Below are 21,868 nucleotides of genomic sequence, written 5' to 3'. Positions count from 1 at the left end.
CAATACCTACATTTAGAGTCGGTTATTCATTCAGCCTAATGAGAAACTGTAGAACGGACTCGGTTTATATCACAATACCTACATTTAGAGTCGGTTATTCATTCAGTCTAATGAGAAACTGTAGAACAGACTCGGTTTATATCACAACTCCTACATTTAGAGCCGGTTATTCATTCAGTCTAATGAGAAACTGTAGAACAGACTCGGTTTATATCACAATACCTACATTTAGAGCCGGTTATTCATTCAGTCTAATGAGAAACTGTAGAACGGACTTGGTTTATATCACAATACCTACATTTAGAGTCAGTTATTCATTCAGCCTAATGAGAAACTGTAGAACGGACTCGGTTTATATCACAATACCTACATTTAGAGTCGGTTATTCATTCAGCCTAATGAGAAACTGTAGAACAGACTCGGTTTATATCACAATACCTACATTTAGAGCCGGTTATTCATTCAGTCTAACGAGAAACTGTAGAACGGACTCGGTTTATATCACAATACCTACATTTAGAGCCGGTTATTCATTCAGTCTAACGAGAAACTGTAGAACGGACTCGGTTTATATCACAATACCTACATTTAGAGTCGGTTATTCATTCAGCCTAATGAGAAACTGTAGAACAGACTCGGTTTATATCACAATACCTACATTTAGAATCGGTTATTCATTCAGCCTAATGAGAAACTGTAGAACGGACTCGGTTTATATCACAATACCTACATTTAGAGTCGGTTATTCATTCAGTCTAATGAGAAACTGTAGAACGGACTCGGTTTATATCACAATACCTACATTTAGAGTCGGTTATTCATTCAGTCTAATGAGAAACTGTAGAACGGACTCGGTTTATATCACAATACCTACATTTAGAGTCGGTTATTCATTCAGCCTAATGAGAAACTGTAGAACGGACTCGGTTTATATCACAATACCTACATTTAGAGTCGGTTATTCATTCAGTCTAATGAGAAACTGTAGAACAGACTCGGTTTATATCACAATACCTACATTTAGAGTCGGTTATTCATTCAGCCTAATGAGAAACTGCTCTTTACATTGTGTGACAGTGTCATGATGACAGGACTTACAGAAATGCCCCGAAATCGGCTGGAATAAAATCTCTTTATATTAACTTACATTAAGAGTAAAGTAAGAGTAAAAATTAATTTTTTTGGACTATGACGATATTTGATGTTCTTTTACATTACATTTGTCTTACTTTTGCTTTCCCATACATGTTTTCTTACTGACTGTACTAGTCATTGTAGCTCTTACTGTTAATGTGTGCTGCACATACACAGTAATGCGTTAACCTCTCACTCACTCTGACCTGTGTGTGTCCTCCTCTTCTCCCTGTGTCGTGTAGCACTGCAAATAACTCGTTTGTTTTCCTCATATTAACGCCGCAGGTCAGGGTGCACATCTGTCCTGCTTCGTGAGAGAATGTGAATGTAGGTGTGTGTTTACAGATCACTAAACTTCTCTGCTTCCTCAGATGCGTATCAGTAAAGAGCAGGAGCACTTCCTGGTCCTGCCGGATGGTCTGTCCTATGGGGAGGTCACTGCGTCCAGCCTGGTAAGATTCCGCACACTGTTTACACAGCAAACCAGCAAACACACAAACAAACATACAGAGGGTCGAGGAGGTCCGGTGTGAGGCCGAGCGGGTCCTACATGTTCTCTGCAGCAGGATTGGCAGGATTTTACAATATTTAACCCATAATATTTCAAATATTTCAGCAAATTACATTTTAAAATGCATAATTCTGAGATATTCTCTGCATTTACAGTACAAAACACACACACACACACACACACACACACACACACATATATATATATATATATATATATATATATATATATATATATATATATATACACACACACACAGACACATATATAATACACACACACACACACACACACATTACAAACTATCACAAAACTATCACCTATGCATATTTCTGTCACTGTAACACGCCCTGGTTCTACTCCCTTCGTATCACAGGGGATGAGCTAAATAAGTCTGCAGCTGACAAGTGACCTTTTTTAATCTACTTCGTCGCAGCGATCAAATCTCATCTGTGATGCATGCATTTTTAATACGCAGGGAGAAGGTGAATTATGAGTGATGAATTATTCATGCTTAGCTCATTTATAAGACACATCTCCAGTAATATTTACCCGTGTCCTGCAGTAGCAGCTTCCAGAAATGAACACAGTCTGCAGGATCTAAGTGGGATATCACATGAATAGACAGTCCAGTGAGTGCCCTTCACGTTTGTCTGCATGGAGAATCAGAAAGGCTGACAATAACTGTAAACCTCTGTAAAGTAACAGTAAAACTGTCCTTACCAGTTAAGAGGCATCACTTTTATTTTTCTGCACCATTCAGATGTAAGTCCGTGATGAACCACACAGTGGGTTACATTATGAGCTGGTAAAGTGATTGTGTAGCTTAATGTCACAGTTGGCTCCTCCCACTACTCCGTGTGCTTTTTCTGTTTACTCCTTGATCGTCCACGTGCATTTGTTTTTCATCTAGTCCGGCCCCTTGTTTCGTGACTCCGCCCCTGATTGTTTCCACCTGTCCCTCACCATGCCTGTTGTGTTTAAGCCCTGTGTTTGGCCCTTGTCTTTGCTGGTCTTTGTTTGGGATGGTGTTTGTTGTATGTTGTTTTTCTGCCGGCCCTGTTTATGTACCTGTTTATTCAAATTAGGTTTGTCCATGCTGCTCTACGTATTGGTCACTTGAACCTGGACCGTTTTGACCATGACCCTGGATTTGTCCATAATAAAAGTCGCTTATCTCAGCACGGGTGTCCGCCTCATCGCTCCCCACCGTTACACTTAAGCAATTGCCTTGTATTGCCAGGGTGTTGATAGATGGTTTATATGATGTCCCAAGTGGTTGCTAGGGGGTTGCTGTGGTGTTCCAGGTGGTTGATATGGGATTTCTATAGTATTTCTGGTGGATGCAAGGGTGTTTCTAGTTGCTGTAGTGTTCCAGGTGAATACTAGGGTAGTGCTAGGTTACTATTGCATTACATTTATATTTGACTTGTATTCTATACCAACAGGTTTGAAACTGCACCCGTTTTTTTATGATGGTTTTTGATATCAACAAATGTCAGAAATACATTAAAGTATAGTACATAGACAGACAGACAGACAGACAGACAGACAGACAGATAGATAGATAGATAGATAGATAGATAGATAGACACTGTGCTCCACGTTGAGAGAAGCCAGTTGAGGTGCTTCGGGCATCTGGTAAGGATGGCCTCTGGACACCTCCCTAGGGAGGTGTTCCAGACATGTCCAACGGGGAGGAGATCCCAGGGAACACCCAGGACACATTGTAGGGATTATATCTCTCAACTGTTTTGGGAACATCTCGGTATCCCTCCGGAAGAGCTGGAGGAGGTGGTGGGGGAGAGGGAGGCCTGGGCCTCTTCGCTTAGGCTGCTGCCCCCGCGACCAGATAAGCGGTTGAGGATGGATGGATGGATGGATGGATGGATGGATGGATGGATGGATGGATGGATGGATGGAGATACAGTGATGTGCTCCAGCTCAGTTCAGACAGCAGATCAGTCCGGTCTCTGCAGTAAGGAGACTTGCTGTACAGCCATATAACGGCCTGCACTGAATGTGCAGTGGGTATTTGTAGCTCATCAGTTTTATTTGCTGCAGGGCGATGTGTCTCAGCACTGTAGTGTACAGGTGTGTGACGGTGTGTCTGTTTTGCTGTGCAGGTGAAGGTGAATATTCTGGGTGAGGTGGTCGAGAGAGGCAGCACTACGCTGGGAGTGGATCTGTCTGCCTTCAGCTTGCACTCGGCCATTTACTCCGCCCGGCCTGACGTCCGCTGCCTGCTGCATCTGCACACACCCGCCACTGCTGCTGTATGATACACACACACACACACACACACACACACACAGACCCCTGAATATTTCACTGCAAATGCAAATGGCTGCTGGTTTCTAGCTTGTATTTATTAGCCTACTGGATTGAAATTGATCAGGCGTAACGTTCTGACCACCTCCTTGTTTCTACGCTCACTGTCCACTTCATCAGCTCTACTTACTGTATAGCTGCACTCTGTAGTTCTACAGTTACAGACTGTAGTCCATCTGTTTCTCTCCCTTTTTACCCTGTTCTTTATTCTCAGCACTGTAGTGACAGTGACATGGTGGTGGTGTACCTGCTCTGTGAGGGTCCATGGGGGTCCTGACCACTGAAGAACAGGGTAACAGAGTATCAGAGAAACAGATGGACTACAGTCTGTAACTGTAGAACTACAGAGTGCAGCTATACAGTAAGTGGAGCTGATAAACTGGACAGTTAGTGTAGAAACAAGGAGGTGGTCATGATGTCACGCCTGATCGGGGTATTTCTCTAAGTGTAAGTGTTGGATTACATCACAGCTCTAATGGAGTTTCTCAAAGTAATTTCTGCAGAAAAGTTTGGATAATCAAAAAAGGAGAGAAAGCGTCATTATTTCAGCCTTTGAACAGGTCAATTACTCACCTTCACGCAATTCCCCAGGTGTCAGCCATGAAGTGTGGCCTCCTCCCGCTATCCCACGAGGCCTTACTGGTGGGAGAGGTGGCCTATTATGATTACAATGGTGTGATGGAAGAGGAGGAAGACAGAGTGGACCTGCAGAAGAGTCTGGGTCCAACGTGCAAGGTGATGGACAATATTAATGAGAATTAATGATTATTAAGCTGAATTTACTAATAATGCATTATAAATGTGTTTATTGTAGTCATATTGGTGGTGCTGATGATTTCATTAAAAAAACAACATTGTGTTCTCTTTAGCCTTAGGCTTATTGTTTGGGTAATGATCTTAAGACTTATTACTCAGTAACTACTATGACGTATTCCGTAACTAATAGGAATCATTCAGTAACTACTGTGACTTATTTGTTATCTACTATGAATTATTCAGAATCTACAATGCATTATTTAGTATCTACTATGAATTCAGTAACTACTATGAATTATTCAGTATCTATTATGAATTTTTCAGTAACAAATATGAGTTATTTGGTAACTACTATGCATTATTTAGTATCTACTCTGAATCATTCAGTATCTACTATGAATTATTCAGTAACTAATATGAGTTATTTGGTATCTACTGTGAATTATTTAGTATCTACTATGAATTGCTCATTATCTACTATGATTTTTTCAGCAATTAGTCTGAATTATTCAGTATCTACTATGAATATTTCAGTAACTACTATGAGTTATTTGATATCTACTTTGATATTTTCTGTACCTACTGTGAATTATTCAGAATCTACTATGAATTATTCAGTATGTACTCTGATTTCTTCATTATCTACTCTGAATTATTCAGAATCTACTCTGAATTTTTTATTATCTACTATGATTTTTTCAGCAATTACTCTGAATTATTCAGTATCTACTATGAATATTTCAGTAACTACTATGAGTTATTTGATATCTACTATGAACTATTTGGTATCTACTTTGGAACCAATCACTATCTGTTCTGAAACTAATGTGTAAGTTCTGCAGTTATGACAGTGGGGAACTGAAGTGTGGATCTACATACAGACCCTTAGAGTTTAAGACGTTTAAAATGTGTTTTGTATTTGGTCTCTAACGCAGTAAATAAGCTGATGTTGATTGTGTGTAATTGTTTCTGTAACCGGAGCAGGTCCTGGTCCTGAGGAACCATGGCATTGTGGCTTTGGGGGAATCTGTGGAGGAAGCCTTCTACACCATCTACCACATCCAGTCTGCCTGCCAAATCCAGGTACGCCAAAAATACCAGCACTACTACAGCAGGCCCTCTGAGGAATAACGTGAGTCGATTAGTGGGCCAGTAGGTCAGAGCGATAGAGAGAGAGAGAGAGAGAGAGAGAGAGAGAGAGAGAGAGAGAGAGAGAGAGAGAGAGAGAGAGAGAGAGAGAGAGAGAGGCACAGGGAGAACCAGAGTGACACAGATATCACTCTCAGAAAAACAATGCATTTACATATACCCACCTACAGCAGTTTACCCCTACCAATCACACTGAAGGTAGCCCATTCCACACAACACAGTGAAGCCAGTAAGAACAGAGCTCATTTACATATCATTATTAATTGCACAGTAACAAAAACAGCCTGTTAGATTCTGCTCAATAAAGAGTGATTGGCTTGTTCATGCTGGCAGGTGTCAGCGCTGTGCTGTGCAGGAGGAGAGCAGAACCTCATCCTGCTGGACCGAACCGCACACAGACCCAACCCCACCGGCACCGTGGGCTGGGCCGGATCCACGTTCGGCCCCATGCACAAGAGCCGACTCGGAGAGCACGAATTCGAGGCACTCATGAGGACCCTCGACAACCTGGTGAGAGACATACGCTGCTGTCATAACAGACAGCACAGCTGCAGCTCTCTTGATGAGAATATTGTGGTAACACTTTATTTGGAGAGGTCCTTTGTAGATGATTAACAGATTATCAGTAACGCATTAACAACATATCAGTGAAGTAGCAGTAGTGAAGCATCCGAATACACAGATTAATATCTTGTCGATGTTTTATTGATACATTACTTACATTAAGTAGATGTGTTGTTAATGTGTTACTTACATTACACAAAACCTAACTTTACCAACCTTACCCAAAACCTAATCCTCACCCTGGCCCTTATCCTAACCCTAACCTTAATCTCAACCCAAAACCTAAACCTAACCCTCACCCTGGCCCTTATCCTCACTCTAACCTTAATCTCAACCCAAAACCTAAACCTAACCCTCACCCTGGCCCTTATCCTAACCCTAACCTTAATCTCAACCCTAAACCTAACCCTCACCCTGGCCCTTATCCTAACCCTAACCTTAATCTCAACCCTAAACCTAACCCTCACCCTGGCCCTTATCCTCACTCTAACCTTAATCTCAACCCAAAACCTAACCCTCACCCTGGCCCTAATCCTAACCCTAACCTTAATCTCAACCCAAAACCTAATTCATCCTAACCTTAATCTAAACCCAAAACCTAACCCTCACCCTGACCCTTACCCTAACCCTAACCTTAATCTCAACCCTAAACCTAACCCTCACCCTGGCCCTTATCCTAACCCTAAACTTAATCTCAACCCTAAACCTAACCCTCACCCTGGCCCTAATCCTAACCTTAATCTCAACCCAAAACCTAATCCCAACCCTCACCCTGGCCCTTATCCTCACTCTAACCTTAATCTCAACCCAAAACCTAAACCTAACCCTCACCCTGGCCCTAATCCTAACACTAACCTTAATCTCAACCCAAAACCTAAACCTAACCCTCACCCTGGCCCTTATCCTCACTCTAACCTTAATCTCAACCCAAAACCTAAACCTAACCCTCACCCTGGCCCTTATCCTCACTCTAACCTTAATATCAACCCAAAACCTAACCCTCACCCTGGCCCTAATCCTAACACTAACCTTAATCTCAACCCAAAACCTAATCCCAACCCTCACCCTGGCCCTAATCCTAACACTAACCTTAATCTCAACCCAAAACCTAATCCCAACCTTCACCCTGGCCCTAATCCTAACACTAACCTTAATCTCAACCCAAAACCTAATCCCAACCCTCACCCTGGCCCTAATCCTAACACTAACCTTAATCTCAATCCAAAACCTAATCCCAACCCTCACCCTGGCCCTAATCCTAACACTAACCTTAATCTCAACCCAAAACCTAATCCCAACCTTCACCCTGGCCCTAATCCTAACACTAACCTTAATCTCAACCCAAAACCTAATCCCAACCCTCACCCTGGCCCTAATCCTAACACTAACCTTAATCTCAATCCAAAACTTAATCCTCACCCTCATATGTTTTTGATAAGTTACTGAATGTCCATGTAAAGTGTCACCATAATTTTAAATGTGTAAATAAGAAAATAGCATTTAAAAGTAATTAACATACTTTTACAAAGGTCGACTAGCATGCATGTCTACATAGGCAAAAATCCAAGTCGCTTCTGGTCTTGTAAATCAAACAGATTTCAGTTAAAATACAATTTCCAAAAAAATTTGGACGCTGTGCAAAATGTAAATTAAAACAAAGTGCAATGGCGTGCAAATCATTTAAACCGTACAAAGACAACAAATCAGACGCTGAAACAGAGAAATTTGATTGTTTTTTGAAAAATATTTCCCCATTTTGAATTTAATGCCAGGAAAACATTCCAAAAAAGTTGGGACGGGGCAACAGAAGGCTGGTAAAGTTGAGTAATGCTAAAAAAAAAAAGCAACTGGTAGTTCATTAACAACAGGTCAGTAACATGATCAAGTATAAAAAGAGCATCTCAGAGAAGCTGAGTCTTTCAGAAGCGAAGATGAGGAGGTTCACCACTCTGTGAAAGACTGCACGATCAAATAGAGCAACATTTCAAGAATAAAGTTTCTGAACATAAAATAGCTAAGAACTATTGTTTTTCCTCATTTATGGAACATAATAACATTAAAAGATTCAGAGAATCTGGAGAAATCTCTGCATGTAAGGGACAGTTCATCGCTGCATCCACAAACACAAGTTAAAACTCGTATACATGAACCGGATCCAGAAACACTGCCACCTTCTCTGGGCCTGAGCTCATTTAGAATGGACTGAGGGGAAGTGGAAAAGTGTCCTGTGGTCCGACGAATCAACATTTGAAATTCTTTTTGGAAATCAAGGACACTATGTCCTCCGGGCTGAAGACCACTCAGCTTGTTATCAGTGCACAGTTCAAAAGCCAGTATTTCATGATGGTTTAGGGGGGCATTAGTGCAGATGGCATGGGTGACGTGCTCATCTGTGAAGGCACCATTAATGCTGAATGATATAAACATGTTTTGGCAACATGTGCTGCCATCCAGACGACGTCTTTTTCAGGGAAGGTCTTGATTATTTCAGCAAGACGATGTCAAACCACATTCTGCATGTATTACAGCAGCATTGCTCTGTGTTAAAAGAGTCAGAGTGCTAAATGACCTGCCTGCAGTCCAGACCTGAGAACATTTGGAGGGTTTTGAAATGAAAAATAGGACAAAGAAGACTGTTGAGCAGCTGAAATTCTGTATCAAACAAGAATGAGATCAAATTAAAAATGGGCATATATTTTTATATCATATAAAAAACAATAAAATTTCTCAGTTTCAACATTTGCATTTCAAAACTGCTGTGAAATGACATTAATGCCAGCATATTTTCAGTTTGTAACTTAAACAACCTGCTTAGTTCATTTTGAATGAATTCCAGTGATGAAGCAGCAGGGAATTTTATTTGATATGTTTTTGACCAAAGCCTTCACTGTGTTCTCCCCATGCGTTCAGGGCTACCGCACTGGCTATGCCTATCGCTTCCCCGTTCTGCTAGAACGCTCCAGAACCCGCAGAGAGGTGGAGGTCCCGGCCACCGTCACCTCCTTCAGCTTTGAGGAGGAGGGCAAACGGTCCCTCTCACGAGTTCAACCCCACGCCCAGAAACAGCAGCTGGAGAAAACACGGTGGCTCAACACCCCCAACACCTACCAGAAGGTCAACCAGGACCAGTCCAGCCCGGGACACCGCACCACGGTCAGCAGGGTTTATTTGCATAATAATATGCATAATAATCAGAGGTGGGTAGCGTAGCCTACCTTATAGCTTATACACTTAGAAAAGATGCGGGTTCTACGGTTCTTTAGTAACAAAAATAGTTCTGTGTAGAACCATGAACACGTAAAGAACCCTTTGCATGATCTATAAATGTTCTATATAGCACCAAAAAGGATTCTTCTCTCTCTCTCTCACTCTCTCTTTCTTTCTCTCTCTTTGTCTATCACTCTGTCTTTCTCTTTTGTCTCTCTTTCTTTTTCTTTTTTCTTTCTCTCTCGCTCTCTCTCTCTCTCTCTATATATATATATATATATATATATATATATATATATATATCTCCCTTTCTCTCTCTTTCTTTCTCTCTCTCTGTTTCTCTTTCTCTTTTTGTCTGTTTTTCTCTCTCTTTATCTCTCTCTCTGTCCTATTGTCTTTCTTTCATTCTTTCTTTCTTTCTTTCTTTCTTTCTTTCTTTCTTTCTTTCTTTCTCGCTATCTCACTCTGTCCCTTTCGCACTTTCTCTCTCTCACTTTCTTTATTTTCTCTCTATTTCTCTCTCTTTATCTCTCTCTCTGTCCTATTGTCTTTCTTTAATTCTCTCTTTCTTTCTTTCTTTCTCTCACTCTCCCTTTCTCGCTGTCTCACTCTGTCCCTTTCTCTCTTTCTCTCTCTCGCTTTCTTTATTTTCTCTGTATTTCTCTCTTTAGCTCTCTCTTTCCCTTTGTCTTTCTTTCTCTTTCTTCCTTTCTTTCTCTTCTCTGTCTCTCTCTCTATCCCTTTCTCTCTCTCTATTTGTCTCTCTCTTTCTCTTTGTCTCTCTCTCTCTTTCTCTTTTCTCTCTATTTCTCTCTTTCTTTCTCTTTTCTCTCTATTTCTCTCTATTTCTCTCTCTCTCTCTCTCTCTCTCTCTCTCTCTCTCATTCTCTTTCAATTCCCTCTGCAATGCAGGGGATATTACAGGCCCATAAACCTCACCGCAGTGCCTCTACTGCCCTCTGCTGGCTGATTCTGGCTGTAGTTGTGTGTTCATTTGGTCCCTCTGTACTTCACTTATTTATCTTTATTCACCACCTTAGTGAATCTACAGTCTGCCGATAATAATAATGCCAATAAACAGTGTAAGTGAACTTTCTACATCTGTAAACATCTGTATGTCGTGATCTTTCTCTCCTCCTCAGTGGCTGAGGACAGATGAAGTGACCCAAAGCAGTGGAACAGCCATTAAGATCGAAAACCCAAACCAGTTTGTCCCTCTCTTCACCAACCCTCAGGAGGTGCTGGAGACCAGAAATAAGGTACAGTCTTATGTTTGAGTGCTGATGGAAGATGCTGTTTTGCTGATCTGGGATCTGCTTTCTTCTGCCTTGTAGTTGTTAAGATCATGGCGTTAGAGTAGATCAGGGGTCGGCAACCCAAATGTCAAGAAGAGCTACTTCTGTCCTTTCAGCAAAAATCAAACCACCTTGGGAGCCACAACATTTTAATGTCCATTTTACCATCCTGGCTGTAAATATGTCCTAGTATAGTCTAAGAAAATATAATGAAAATGAAACCGTGGACTCACTTCGCTCTGCTTTAAGCTTTAGCTGAGCTGTAGCTGCTTTTCTCACATCTCTGGCAGGAAACTTTTCCACAAGGAATAGTTTCTTGTAAAACGTCTCTCGATGTTCAGTTATTTACGAGGCTGAAGTCGCTTCTCATTCACCAGCTTCTGGTGAATTTTTCCGGTCCACCTTAAATGGTGAGGTGCCAGAATGGAACTGCTGCACATTTAAGGTGGAACGGGAAAATTCGGACAAGAAGCCTGAGAAAGAGAAGCGACTTCAGCCCTGGGACTTTTTAGCGTTTGATTGTTTCTCACTGCAGACTAAATGTATCAGGAAACCAGCCGAGTTTAAATAAATCCATTCCTTTCCAAATTATCGATGCATGTTGCTGACCCCTGGTTTATACTGTAAACTGCCACAAGGGCTAGATAAGGATTGGTCTTAGAACAGTTTAAAGGGGTAACATACAACCAGAACACTGATTATCTCCAGCAATAATAAGGTGAATAGTAACGTTTGAACTTTGGCTGCATTGTGTAAGTGCATTTTTGAGAAAATCATATCTGTCTTTATTTCAGATCCGAGAGCAGAATCGTCAGGACATGAAGACGGCGGGACCTCAGTCTCAGTTATTAGCCAGCGTCATCACGGACAACAGCCCACCGGTACAGGACCATCTCATACTTAATATGTGTAGAACTTTATGTAGAACTTTTCATGCAAACATTGCAATGCAGAAGATCTCTGCAGACGGTTAAACAACAAAGACTATTAAGCTCTTGGTTTGTCCATCTGAGTTTACGTGACCAAATCGTAAGGCAAATTATTCAGTAACTGCATGAAATAAATGTAAATTTCAATTTATTTTTTATAAAAGCTCCTCAAATGAACAGAACGTGTGTGTTATGATCTCCACATATCACTACATGCTTACAATTTACTGCTGAAAGCCAAAAATCTCCGACACTCTTTGTGTTGTTTTCTAAAAGTGATGTTTCCAGAGCAGATCACTGAAGAGACGCCATCTGTTTATAGTTTAGAGCCCAGATTTGGGGAAAAACGGGTCGACTTTCAGTAGAAAAACAAAGTTCAGCTTCTTTTATTATAAGGGTTTAAAATGACGTCACCGTCTATTAGACTGGAGAGAAGAGCTACAGCCTCACACGACGCCCAGCTTCTGAATGGAGCTCATGAAGAATATGAACGTTATGAAGAACATGACCAAGTGCGGTTTGGACCCACCGGTGGTTCCAAGGAGTTTAAGAGGCTACAGCACTTTAGAAGTTTAGTTTATACTAAAAACAGCTGAATTGTGTTAGATAGCATTATGTCATGCAGTGTCAGAATCCACAAGTCTTCAACAACAACAACAGTTTGTAGAAATCAGTGCTAGTTGGTTTATATAAGCTTCTATTACTTGTAAGCTCCATTGTCCTTGTAGCTCCAGTGCAAAGCTAAAGAAGCAACTTCAGGCATCTTGGCTGTGTGACTATATTTGGGGGGGTGTAAGTGTAAAAGTGTATTTTGTAATTGAAAAAGCCAAATTACTGTTCCTCGTAATCTTAATAATAATAATAATAATAATAATAATGTTAAATTTATACAGCGTCTTTCACAAACCCAAGGACGCTTCACATCGTATCTTCTTTCTATTATTATTCTGCACTCATAATATAAAATATTTCCCACGAAACTTTGCAGGATCATAGTACCTATACCCGATTAGGTTGCTTGTTCTTTTCTAAGCGGTCTGAGGTGCAGTTTTCGTAAAATTATCATTCAAATATGATATTTTTTCCTATAGGAAATTAATGGCCGTAATGTTCGGGACATTTAAATTAACTGCCACAAGTGATATCGTAATGGACATCCCTCACACACAGTTCGTTTCATTCTAATTGAATTAATGTTTCTCTGAATTTAAGGTGGAACAGCAATTAACATAGCACTAAATTTAAGGTGGCACAGAATTTAAAGTGGGACTTCATTCACGGTAGCACCTGGCAAAGCATCACCATCTACCTTGGATACTGTAGCTTCTGCTTGGCAACATTTTAACAACCATCAACAGTTTTCAAGCATTTTAACATTTTAACAAAACGAACTGGCTTTTTCAAGCCAACTTAAAGTTCGTTCCCAAACTTTCCCTTTCTAGCTGTGAACGGCTGCTTTAACATAACACAAACATCGTGAACAGGGAGTCATTTGATAGATAACCCTCAGTGCTTCTATGTGTGTGTGCCCTGCTAGTCTCCTGAGAAGGTGGAGCTTCCTTCGACCCCCGAGCCTGAGCCCCCCAACCCGTTTAACGAGCTGACGGATCAGGAGCTGGAGGAGTACCGTAAAGAAGTCCAGCGCAAACAGCTCGGCCAGGACGGTACGATATAACACCTACAAATAGTCACCTTCAAGTTTTAAAATGTAACGTTTCCTTACACTCTTAATAATAAAGGTGCAAAAAGAGAAGATGCAGTAGATGAACCGTATTTAATTCCATAAAGAACCTTTATTTACACTCACCGGCCTCTTTATTAGGTTAACACAAACAGCTAATCAGCCAATCACACGGCTGTAACTCAGTGCATTCAGGCATGTAGAGGTGGTCAAGACAACCTGCTGAAGTGCAGACCGAGCATCAGAACGGGGAAGAAAGGGGATTTAAGGGGCTTTGAACGTGGAGTGGTTGTTGGTGCCAGACGGGCTGGTCTGAGTATTTCAGAAACTGCTGATCTGCTGGGATTTTCACACACAACCATCTCTAGGATTTACAGAGAACGGTCCGAAAAAGAGGAAACATCCAGTGAGCGGTCAGTCGTGTGGATGAAAATGCCTTGTTGATGTGAGAGGTCAGAGGAGAACGGGCAGACTGGTTCCAGATGATAGAAAGACAGCAGGAACTCAAATAACCAACCAGAATCTCTGAGGAACGTTTCTAACACCTTGTTGAAAGTGTGGCATGAAGAATTAAAGCAGTTCTGAAGGCAAAAGTGGGTCCAGCCTTTTACTAGCAAGGTGTACCTAATAAAGTGGCCGGTGAGTGTATACAGTATCTCACAAAACTGAGTGCACCCCTCACGAGACTCTGAGGTGGACTCGCTTGTGCTGCCAGCTGTTTAGACATGAATGTCTGTGTGTTGTTCTTTTCAGAGGACAGTAAATCTGCACTGCTGTACAAGCTGCACACTGACCACTTTAAGTTATATCGGAGTTTCATTTCTACAGTGTCGTCCCATCAAAAGATATTTGCAGAAATGTGAGGCGCGTAAAGGACCTTTAAAAATGGCTCTTTATAGCACCATGAGGGTTCTATCATTGTTATAAGTCATAAGAACCTTTCTTTGGGACTAAAAAAGGGTAACATACTGTCAGTTACCAGAGTAAAGTTAAAGATTTTAGAAAGGTGAGGCCATAAAACGACTCATTTTCAACTATTACTGTCATTGTTTATGCCATATTACACATGTGTACATCAAATATGTACAGATGTTTGATTTCTACCACATCTGTCAGTTGATACAAGTTCACGGCCCAGTTTAGCGATTTCCATCATTCCATCCTTCCATCCCTTTTGGGTGCTATACAGAACCACCTACAGCACGTTGTACAGAACCCTTTCATGTTATTTTGGGATAACACACTCCCTCTTGCGTTCTATTGCTTGAATATAGAACCTTTTTCAAAAAGGTGCTGTATAGAACCGTCTACAGCACATCTTCAGAGCCCTTTTGCAATGCAAAGAACCCTTTAGGGTGCTGATGGTTCTTTATAGACCATTTTCCTTACCAAAGAACCATATTTTTTTCATAGTGTAGCCAACTGGCCGACTACAGTCGTCTATCTGTGCTAAACGTCTTCGGACCAAAAAAAGGATGCAGACTCTTCTCTGCGTAATAATTCGTGTTCATGGCTATAATTAATATTCTAAAATTCTGACTCATCTTTAAAAGACAGCGCAAGAGGCATGAGACAACACACAACGTTGCATGAGAGACGATAGTGAGGTGTGCAGAGCAGGCAATAGGTTATGTAATCTTAAAACGCATAAACCTCATATCTCCAAAACGGTGACTTTACAGGAGAAGAGAAAAACCTACTTTACTCTCAATGCAAGTCAATGGAACCAGAATTATTTCCAAGTCATTTTGGATCATTTCTGTTGGTCCGTCATTCATGAAACTTACACACAGTGTAAAGGACAACAGGTGTTCTCAAAATAAGTCAAAAACTGAAAAATGTTAAAAATGGAGATACAAGGTTTTCTTCCGATAAAGGGGATATGACGCAGTACACACAGAAACGCCATCGCTGTTGGAACAAAACCTCCCATCTCCAAAACAGTAACCCAACAGGAGGAGTGAGGAGCAAAAGGTTTTTGTTCTGACAGCGGGAATGTACGAAATACACGTGCTCTCAATAAACGCCTGTTCGCAGCAAAGCATTACACGCATTTGTGCAAGTAAGTGTATCTGATTTGTTCAGAGTTGCTGTTTTTCTGGATAAATCCACTCCATCTCTCTCTCTCTGTGCAGTAGATGATGCTGCACTTAGTCAGCCAAACTGGCCGCTGCTGTAGGTCAGAGGAAAAGACAGTGCTTACTATGCACAGTGTTGAAGATCAGACTCTAATGTGCAGTAAAGCCTTTTCCCTCAAATACTCACAGTGTTAGAGCTGTTAAGCCTTAGTCACAAGTTTTTGCTGGCAATAACAAAAGCATGGTGAATTTTAGATTATGAATTATTTCTCACTCGTAGCTTGTAGACACAAGTCTGGAAATTCTGTGGAAAGTGTTGATTATAATGTAAAATAAATGTTTTGTTGCGATTTCAATTTGATGAAAAGACATTATGTGTATTTACATTTTACATTTTTGACAATTTTTTGTTATTTTGTACAAGAAGACCCAACAAACTGCACATAAAAAAGAGCTGCAAAATGCTTAACGTGGTGGTGTGTTAGTGTGTGTTGTGCTGGTACGAGTGGATCAGACACAGCGGTGCTGCTGGAGTTTAAACACTGTGTCCACTCACTGTCCACTCTATTAGACACTCCTGCCTTGTCGGTCCACCTTGTAGATGTAAAGTCGGAGACGACAGCTCATCTGCTGCTGCACAGTTTGTATCGGTCATCCTCTAGTCCTTCATCAGTGGTCACAGGACGCTGTCAGCTGGATATTTTGGTTGGTGGACTATTCTCAGTCCAGCAGTGACACTGGGGTGTTTGAAAACTCCAGCATCACTGCTGTGTCTGATCCACTCAGACCAGCGCAACACACACTAACACACCACCACCACGTCAGTGTTACTGCAGTGCTAAGAATGACCCACCACCCAAATAGTACCTGCTCTGTGAGGGTCTATGGGGGTCCTGACCACTGAAGAACAGGGTAACAGAGTATCAGAGAAACAGATGGACTACAGTCTGTAACTGTAGAACTACAGAGTGCAGCTATACAGTAAGTGGAGCTGATAAACTGGACAGTGAGGTGGTCATCATGTTACCCCTGCATGTTATGTCACAGCACAGATTACAGGGCATTCTGATCGTCCTTTCTTGACTTTAATAGCCTCCAGTGCCACAAAACATTCTCGCTCTGAGCTCCACGCTGTCCGTCCCTCACCTCCACCCTGCCTCACGCGTCACTCACTCCAGTCCCTTCACTTTAACGCACTAATCACTTTGTCCTTTGTGTTTCTTTCCTGTTTTTTTCTTTCATTTCTTCTGTGTTCACCTCTTTTCTGGCTGTGTCAGGTGGGGAGGAGGTGCTGAACGATGCAGGTACCCCCCCTGCGGCCTCCCCCACCAAACCCCCTCCCTCAGGTGAGCCCTCACACCTCGCCTGCACGCCTCAGCAAGGTTGTAAAACGCAGCGGAGCTCAGTTTGACCCTTGATCTGCCCACGAATGTGTCCTTTTCATAGCAACTGTTGCTAAGTGGGACAAGCTGTGCAGATCAAGCACGCCTGGTTTCGATGAGCTTGTGTGTGAAGTTTGCTTCTTTAATTTTAAGGGTAATGTATTGTTTATTATTTTGAGTGAATGGACTCCCATTAGGTTCTAGATACACACGCTTAAAAAAGAGGGTCCTTCTAGGGTTCTTTGGTAAAGACACTGGTTCTGTGTAGAACCATGAAGACTCAAAGAACCAGTTGTGTGATTAAAGATTCTTTGCATCATGAAAGGGATTCTTCAGATTGATGGAGAATGTGCTGTAGATGGTTCTGCGTGGTTCTGTATAGCACCTAAAAGGGTTCTTCTGTTGTTAGGATGTCGAGCTTGTAACAATGGGTGCTACATAGAACCCTTTGTAGAAAGTTTCTATAGAGAACCATCTACAGCACATTCTCAGTCAATCTGAGGAACCATTTCAGGATGCAAAGAACCACTTCATCATGCAAAAAAGGGTTCTTCGAGTGTTCGTGGTTCTATGTAGAGCTATTTTCTTTACTGAAAAAACCCTTGAAGAACCATCTGTTTCGAAGAGTGTGCATTAACCTTGTAGGTCCAGTGCAGAAGAATAGGAAACATGTCTTGTCCAATCAGTTTGATTTTTAAACGGAACATTCCTTCAAAGGGTCTATATTTGTCTTATATTTTTAATTTTTACAGTAATATTTTTAATTTTTAGTTCATTTTTCCTGACCATTTTCCAACGTCTCTTTATCACATAGAATTAAACTGGCTATGTGATTTAAAAAGCAGTGTGGGCTGAAACAGCCCTTAGAACCTGAGGATAGCCACATTCACATGCAGCCTAATAATCCATTAATAATCCGACTAATAGCTCAATCGGAATACAATACGTTCATGTAAACACCTCAACCGGAGTAGTCCATTCCGATTGAGGCCATTCGGAATACAATTTCTGTTTGATTGAATGAGGTGTGCAATCCTGTAAATAATCTGTTAAATAGAAGAATAATATCTGTGTGAACGCCTCTATCCGATTACATTCCCTATCGGAGGTGGGACGGACGTCCAGCTTATGTGTCTCAGAGCACGACGTCTTCCTCTCGGCCTTCTTTAATAAGGACAAGTGAAGGACGTTTTCCTGAGTCTGACGTCATTTTAAAGCAGTTAAAAACACAATCACTGCTCACTGCTGCTCATCTCACTCTGCTGGTTGTCACGGTAACGTCTATACTAAGTGGTTCCCTATTCATGCCCGTAATTTGGGTCAGATTACTTGTAGTAAGCATGAAAACAGAGATTTTCATCAGCGTGTTGAGCAGAGTGAGCACAAACACCTGTCTTAATCCATACTTGGAATGAATTCAATCGGATTTGCAAAAATTCCACAGACAGTGGGCCGAGCTAATGAGGGTTCTTTAGCAAAATAAAAAAACGTTTCTATGGAGAACCATGAAACGTTTGCATGATTAAAGGGTTCTTTGCATCATGAACGGGTTCTTCAGATTGATGGAAAATGTGCATGAATGCGCTACTTGCGGTTCTATACAGAACTTTTTTGAAAGCGGTTCACCCAGAAGGGTTCTTGTATTATTACAACCTTGGCATCGTAACAACAGAGGAACCCTTTTGGGTGCTACATAGAACGATTTTCAAAAAGGCTCTGTCTAGAACAGTCGGCGTTTTCCATCAGTCTGAAGAACCCTTTCATGATGCAAAGAACTCTTTAATCATGCCATAGGTTCCATGAGTGTTCATGGTACTATATAGAAACATGTTCTTTGCTAAAGAACCCTTGAAGAACCATCTTTTTTAAGAGTGATAGTTTTCATGTCAGTAAATAACATGTTAATTTAAAATGGGCTGTTTTTGCAACACATCAAAAAGTCCAAATGTTCCGTCTATGGGGACTAAGCTGCAAGAGCAGCACCAGTACATGCACATCTACCTACACAGTCTACAGCAGCTTAGCTCCGCCCATTTACACTGAAGTTGTAAAGTGTGTTTCAGCCTGGACTGCTTTTGAAATGAGGCGCAATACAGGGCAGCCAATCAGAACAGAGCTCGTTTACATGTAGCATTCTTAAAGGCACAGTGGCAAAAACAGCCTGTTTGAAGGGAAACTCCACCGTTTTTTTTAAAGTTTCTACATAATTAAACGGTTAAGATGTAAACAAAGTCATTCCGAATTGAGGGAAGTGAAATGAGGGTGATAGGAACCAAACGTCTGAAAAGTTTAATACCTTTAAAAGCTAAAATCTAACACCAAGTTGTTACACAAAGTGGTTCTGAAAGCTCAGCCTGATGCCTAAGACATTGTTTTCGATGGTTTTGTGATACATTTTTGGTCTAAAACATCTCGTTAATCCGTGTATTTCAATCCATTCATGGCAAAGGGATACATGCAGGGCACTGTAAGACAAAATAGTCCCCCTAAAAGTGTATTTTGTTCAGATGTTCCACTATTGTACCAATAAAAACATTATATATAAAATCTCAGGAGACCCGTGTATGTTCACTGGTTGTTTTGGATAGTAAATAAAATGTCTATATTTGTGTTATAGACATGGTGACCCCTGGTTCCCATTATTACCACTGTAAAGACATCTGAGTCTGTAACTTTCTCTGTAACAAATTTTACATAAAACCACTCTGAATGACTTTGTTTACATCGCAAACAGTGGAAATATGCAAGGATTTTGAAAAGTTGGTGGAGTTGCCCTTTCATTCTAAGGGATATAGAGACTATGTATGACTACATATGACTATTTGTGCTGCGTAATCCCACACAGATGCTACAGGCGGACACCGGGGACAGGAAAATGATAGGAGATGGGCCCTTTAAAGGAGGATTCCACTGATTTTTCAAAACTTAACGACTTGGATTACTTTACAGTGGTGGTGATAGGAACCAGGAGTCATGATGTCTGCAACACAATTAAAACCATTTTATTTACTATGCAAAATGACCGTTTAACCTTGTGGTGACTTTTTATGTGTGTATAATGTTAAAAATGGTAAAATAGTGATAAATAAAATGTTTTTTTGGGACTGTTTTGCCTTGGAATGCACCTCTCTGACATAAATCGATTCAAAAATATTAAATATTATATATATTAAATACCAAAACCCTCTCAAAGCTATCATAAAACAAAGTCTTGATCACCAGTCAACACATCGCTTACCATTTCATGTAATAACTTTGTGTTAAAGAACTTTTAGAGGCATAAAAGTGATCAGACGTCTGGTTCCTATCAGCACCACTGTGAACAATTCTGTCTTTCTAAGTTCTCTAGAACCGAGCATTTCACACCAAACCACTCTGAATGACGTCGTTTCCTTCAGGCATATCAAACTGGGGGACCTTCTAGGCCGAAGTGTTGTGGATATTAGTGTTTACTCTTATCTAATGCTCTGAATTTGCCTTGCTGTTTAGCTGATGAGCTTAATCAGGTGTGTTTAACAAGGCAGTGTACTGAAGTCTGCAGTGTTTTGGCCCACGAGGGCTGGAGCCTGACCCATGTGGTTTACGTCTCAGTGCTTGAGTTCTGCTCAAACTTTGGAAAGTTGGTGGAATCCCCCTTTGAGCTCCGTTCTTTCCTGTACCCATAGACGGCGACACCACAGATGCGGTACAGAACGGAAAGGAGGAGGACGAGAAGCAGCAGGAGGAGCTGGAGAAAGGACTGAAGGCCCTGACCACCAACGACACGTCGGAAAGCTCACCTTTAGCCCCGCCCACCGCCCCGCCCGCAAAGCCCCCGGGCACCACTCCGGAGGGGTCCCCATCTAAGTCGCCCTCCAAGAAGAAGAAGAAGTTCAAAGCTCCCTCGTTCCTGAAGAAAAGCAAGAAGCAGAAGGAGAAGGCCGAAACCTGAGCTTCGGAAACACTCCTCCTCTTCACAGACACTCCTGCAGTAACACTACAGTAACACACACTCACATAGACACGCCGCTCACGGGCCCTCGGCTAACCAAGTTGCACTTACGCTCGTTCAGACTCACTGTGTATCGATCTGTCCATCCACTCACGTCTTTTGGGTTATTGTTTTGTGACATGAAGCTAATTTTCATTAAAATCTCCCATCACAATCCCGACTAACCCCCCTGAAAAGGAATAAAAAGCTCTGGACGAGCTCTCTCTCTCTCTCTCTCTCTCTCTCTCTCTGTCTCTCTCTCTGTCTCTCTCCCTCTCTCATCATTCTCTCTCTCTCTCTCTCTCTCTCTCTGTCTCTCTCCCTCTCTCATCATTCTCTCTCTCTCTCTCTCTCTCTCTCTCTCTCTCTCTCTCTGTCTCCTCTCTGTCTCCTCTCTCTCTCTCTCTCTCTCTCTCTCTCTCTGTCTCCTCTCTGTCTCCTCTCTCTCTCTCTCTCTCTCTCTCTCTCTCTCCTCTCTGTCTCCTCTCTCTCTCTCTCTCTCTCTCTCTGTCTCCTCTCTCTCTCTCTCTCTCTCTCTCTCTCTCTCCTCTCTGTCTCCTCTCTCTCTCTCTCTCTCTCTCTCTCTCCTCTCTCTCCCCTCGCTTTTAAAACGATATTGCACTTAGCACAAGCATATAGATGAGAATGTGGCATTAATTAAGCACTCACATCATTTTGATTGTTCATATTAGTCACTTATGATTGTTCACCGATGGTCACATTGCACAACTGTTTGTATAACTCTACGAAGTGTAATCGTGAGCTCTCTACGGACTGAGAGCTGGTTTCCTGTCCATCTTTCATACGATCTCACTCTTTGGTTTGGAATAGCAGGAATACAGCAAATTGCAGCAGTGATGGCGAAACGTCTTGCGACAACA

General features: G+C 41.6%; 1 protein-coding gene across 4 annotated transcripts in view; it reads left to right on the top strand.

Annotated features, from left to right (window-relative positions):
* The window catches only part of add2 (adducin 2 (beta)), a 55,457-nt gene extending 34,133 nt beyond the window's left edge, over positions 1-21,324 (top strand). The window contains exons 4-14 of one of the 4 annotated variants that reach the window (XM_017682890.2): positions 1,506-1,586; positions 3,772-3,921; positions 4,568-4,711; positions 5,717-5,815; positions 6,215-6,391; positions 9,356-9,598; positions 10,795-10,911; positions 11,742-11,828; positions 13,414-13,540; positions 16,913-16,981; positions 20,683-21,324. In XM_017682890.2, the coding sequence (XP_017538379.1) occupies positions 1,506-1,586; positions 3,772-3,921; positions 4,568-4,711; positions 5,717-5,815; positions 6,215-6,391; positions 9,356-9,598; positions 10,795-10,911; positions 11,742-11,828; positions 13,414-13,540; positions 16,913-16,981; positions 20,683-20,948 (1,560 nt within the window). In that variant the 3' untranslated portion in view covers positions 20,949-21,324. The remainder of the gene's footprint in view (positions 1-1,505; positions 1,587-3,771; positions 3,922-4,567; positions 4,712-5,716; positions 5,816-6,214; positions 6,392-9,355; positions 9,599-10,794; positions 10,912-11,741; positions 11,829-13,413; positions 13,541-16,912; positions 16,982-20,682) is intronic. The other 3 variants (XM_017682894.2, XM_017682891.2, XM_017682893.2) reach the window with 3 other exon arrangements.
* The last annotated feature ends 544 nt before the right edge of the window (positions 21,325-21,868 follow it).

This window comes from Pygocentrus nattereri, chromosome 20 (genome assembly GCF_015220715.1).
Source record: "Pygocentrus nattereri isolate fPygNat1 chromosome 20, fPygNat1.pri, whole genome shotgun sequence".
NCBI classification, from domain to species: domain Eukaryota; kingdom Metazoa; phylum Chordata; class Actinopteri; order Characiformes; family Serrasalmidae; genus Pygocentrus; species Pygocentrus nattereri.
This window is presented reverse-complemented; position numbering and strand designations above follow the sequence as displayed.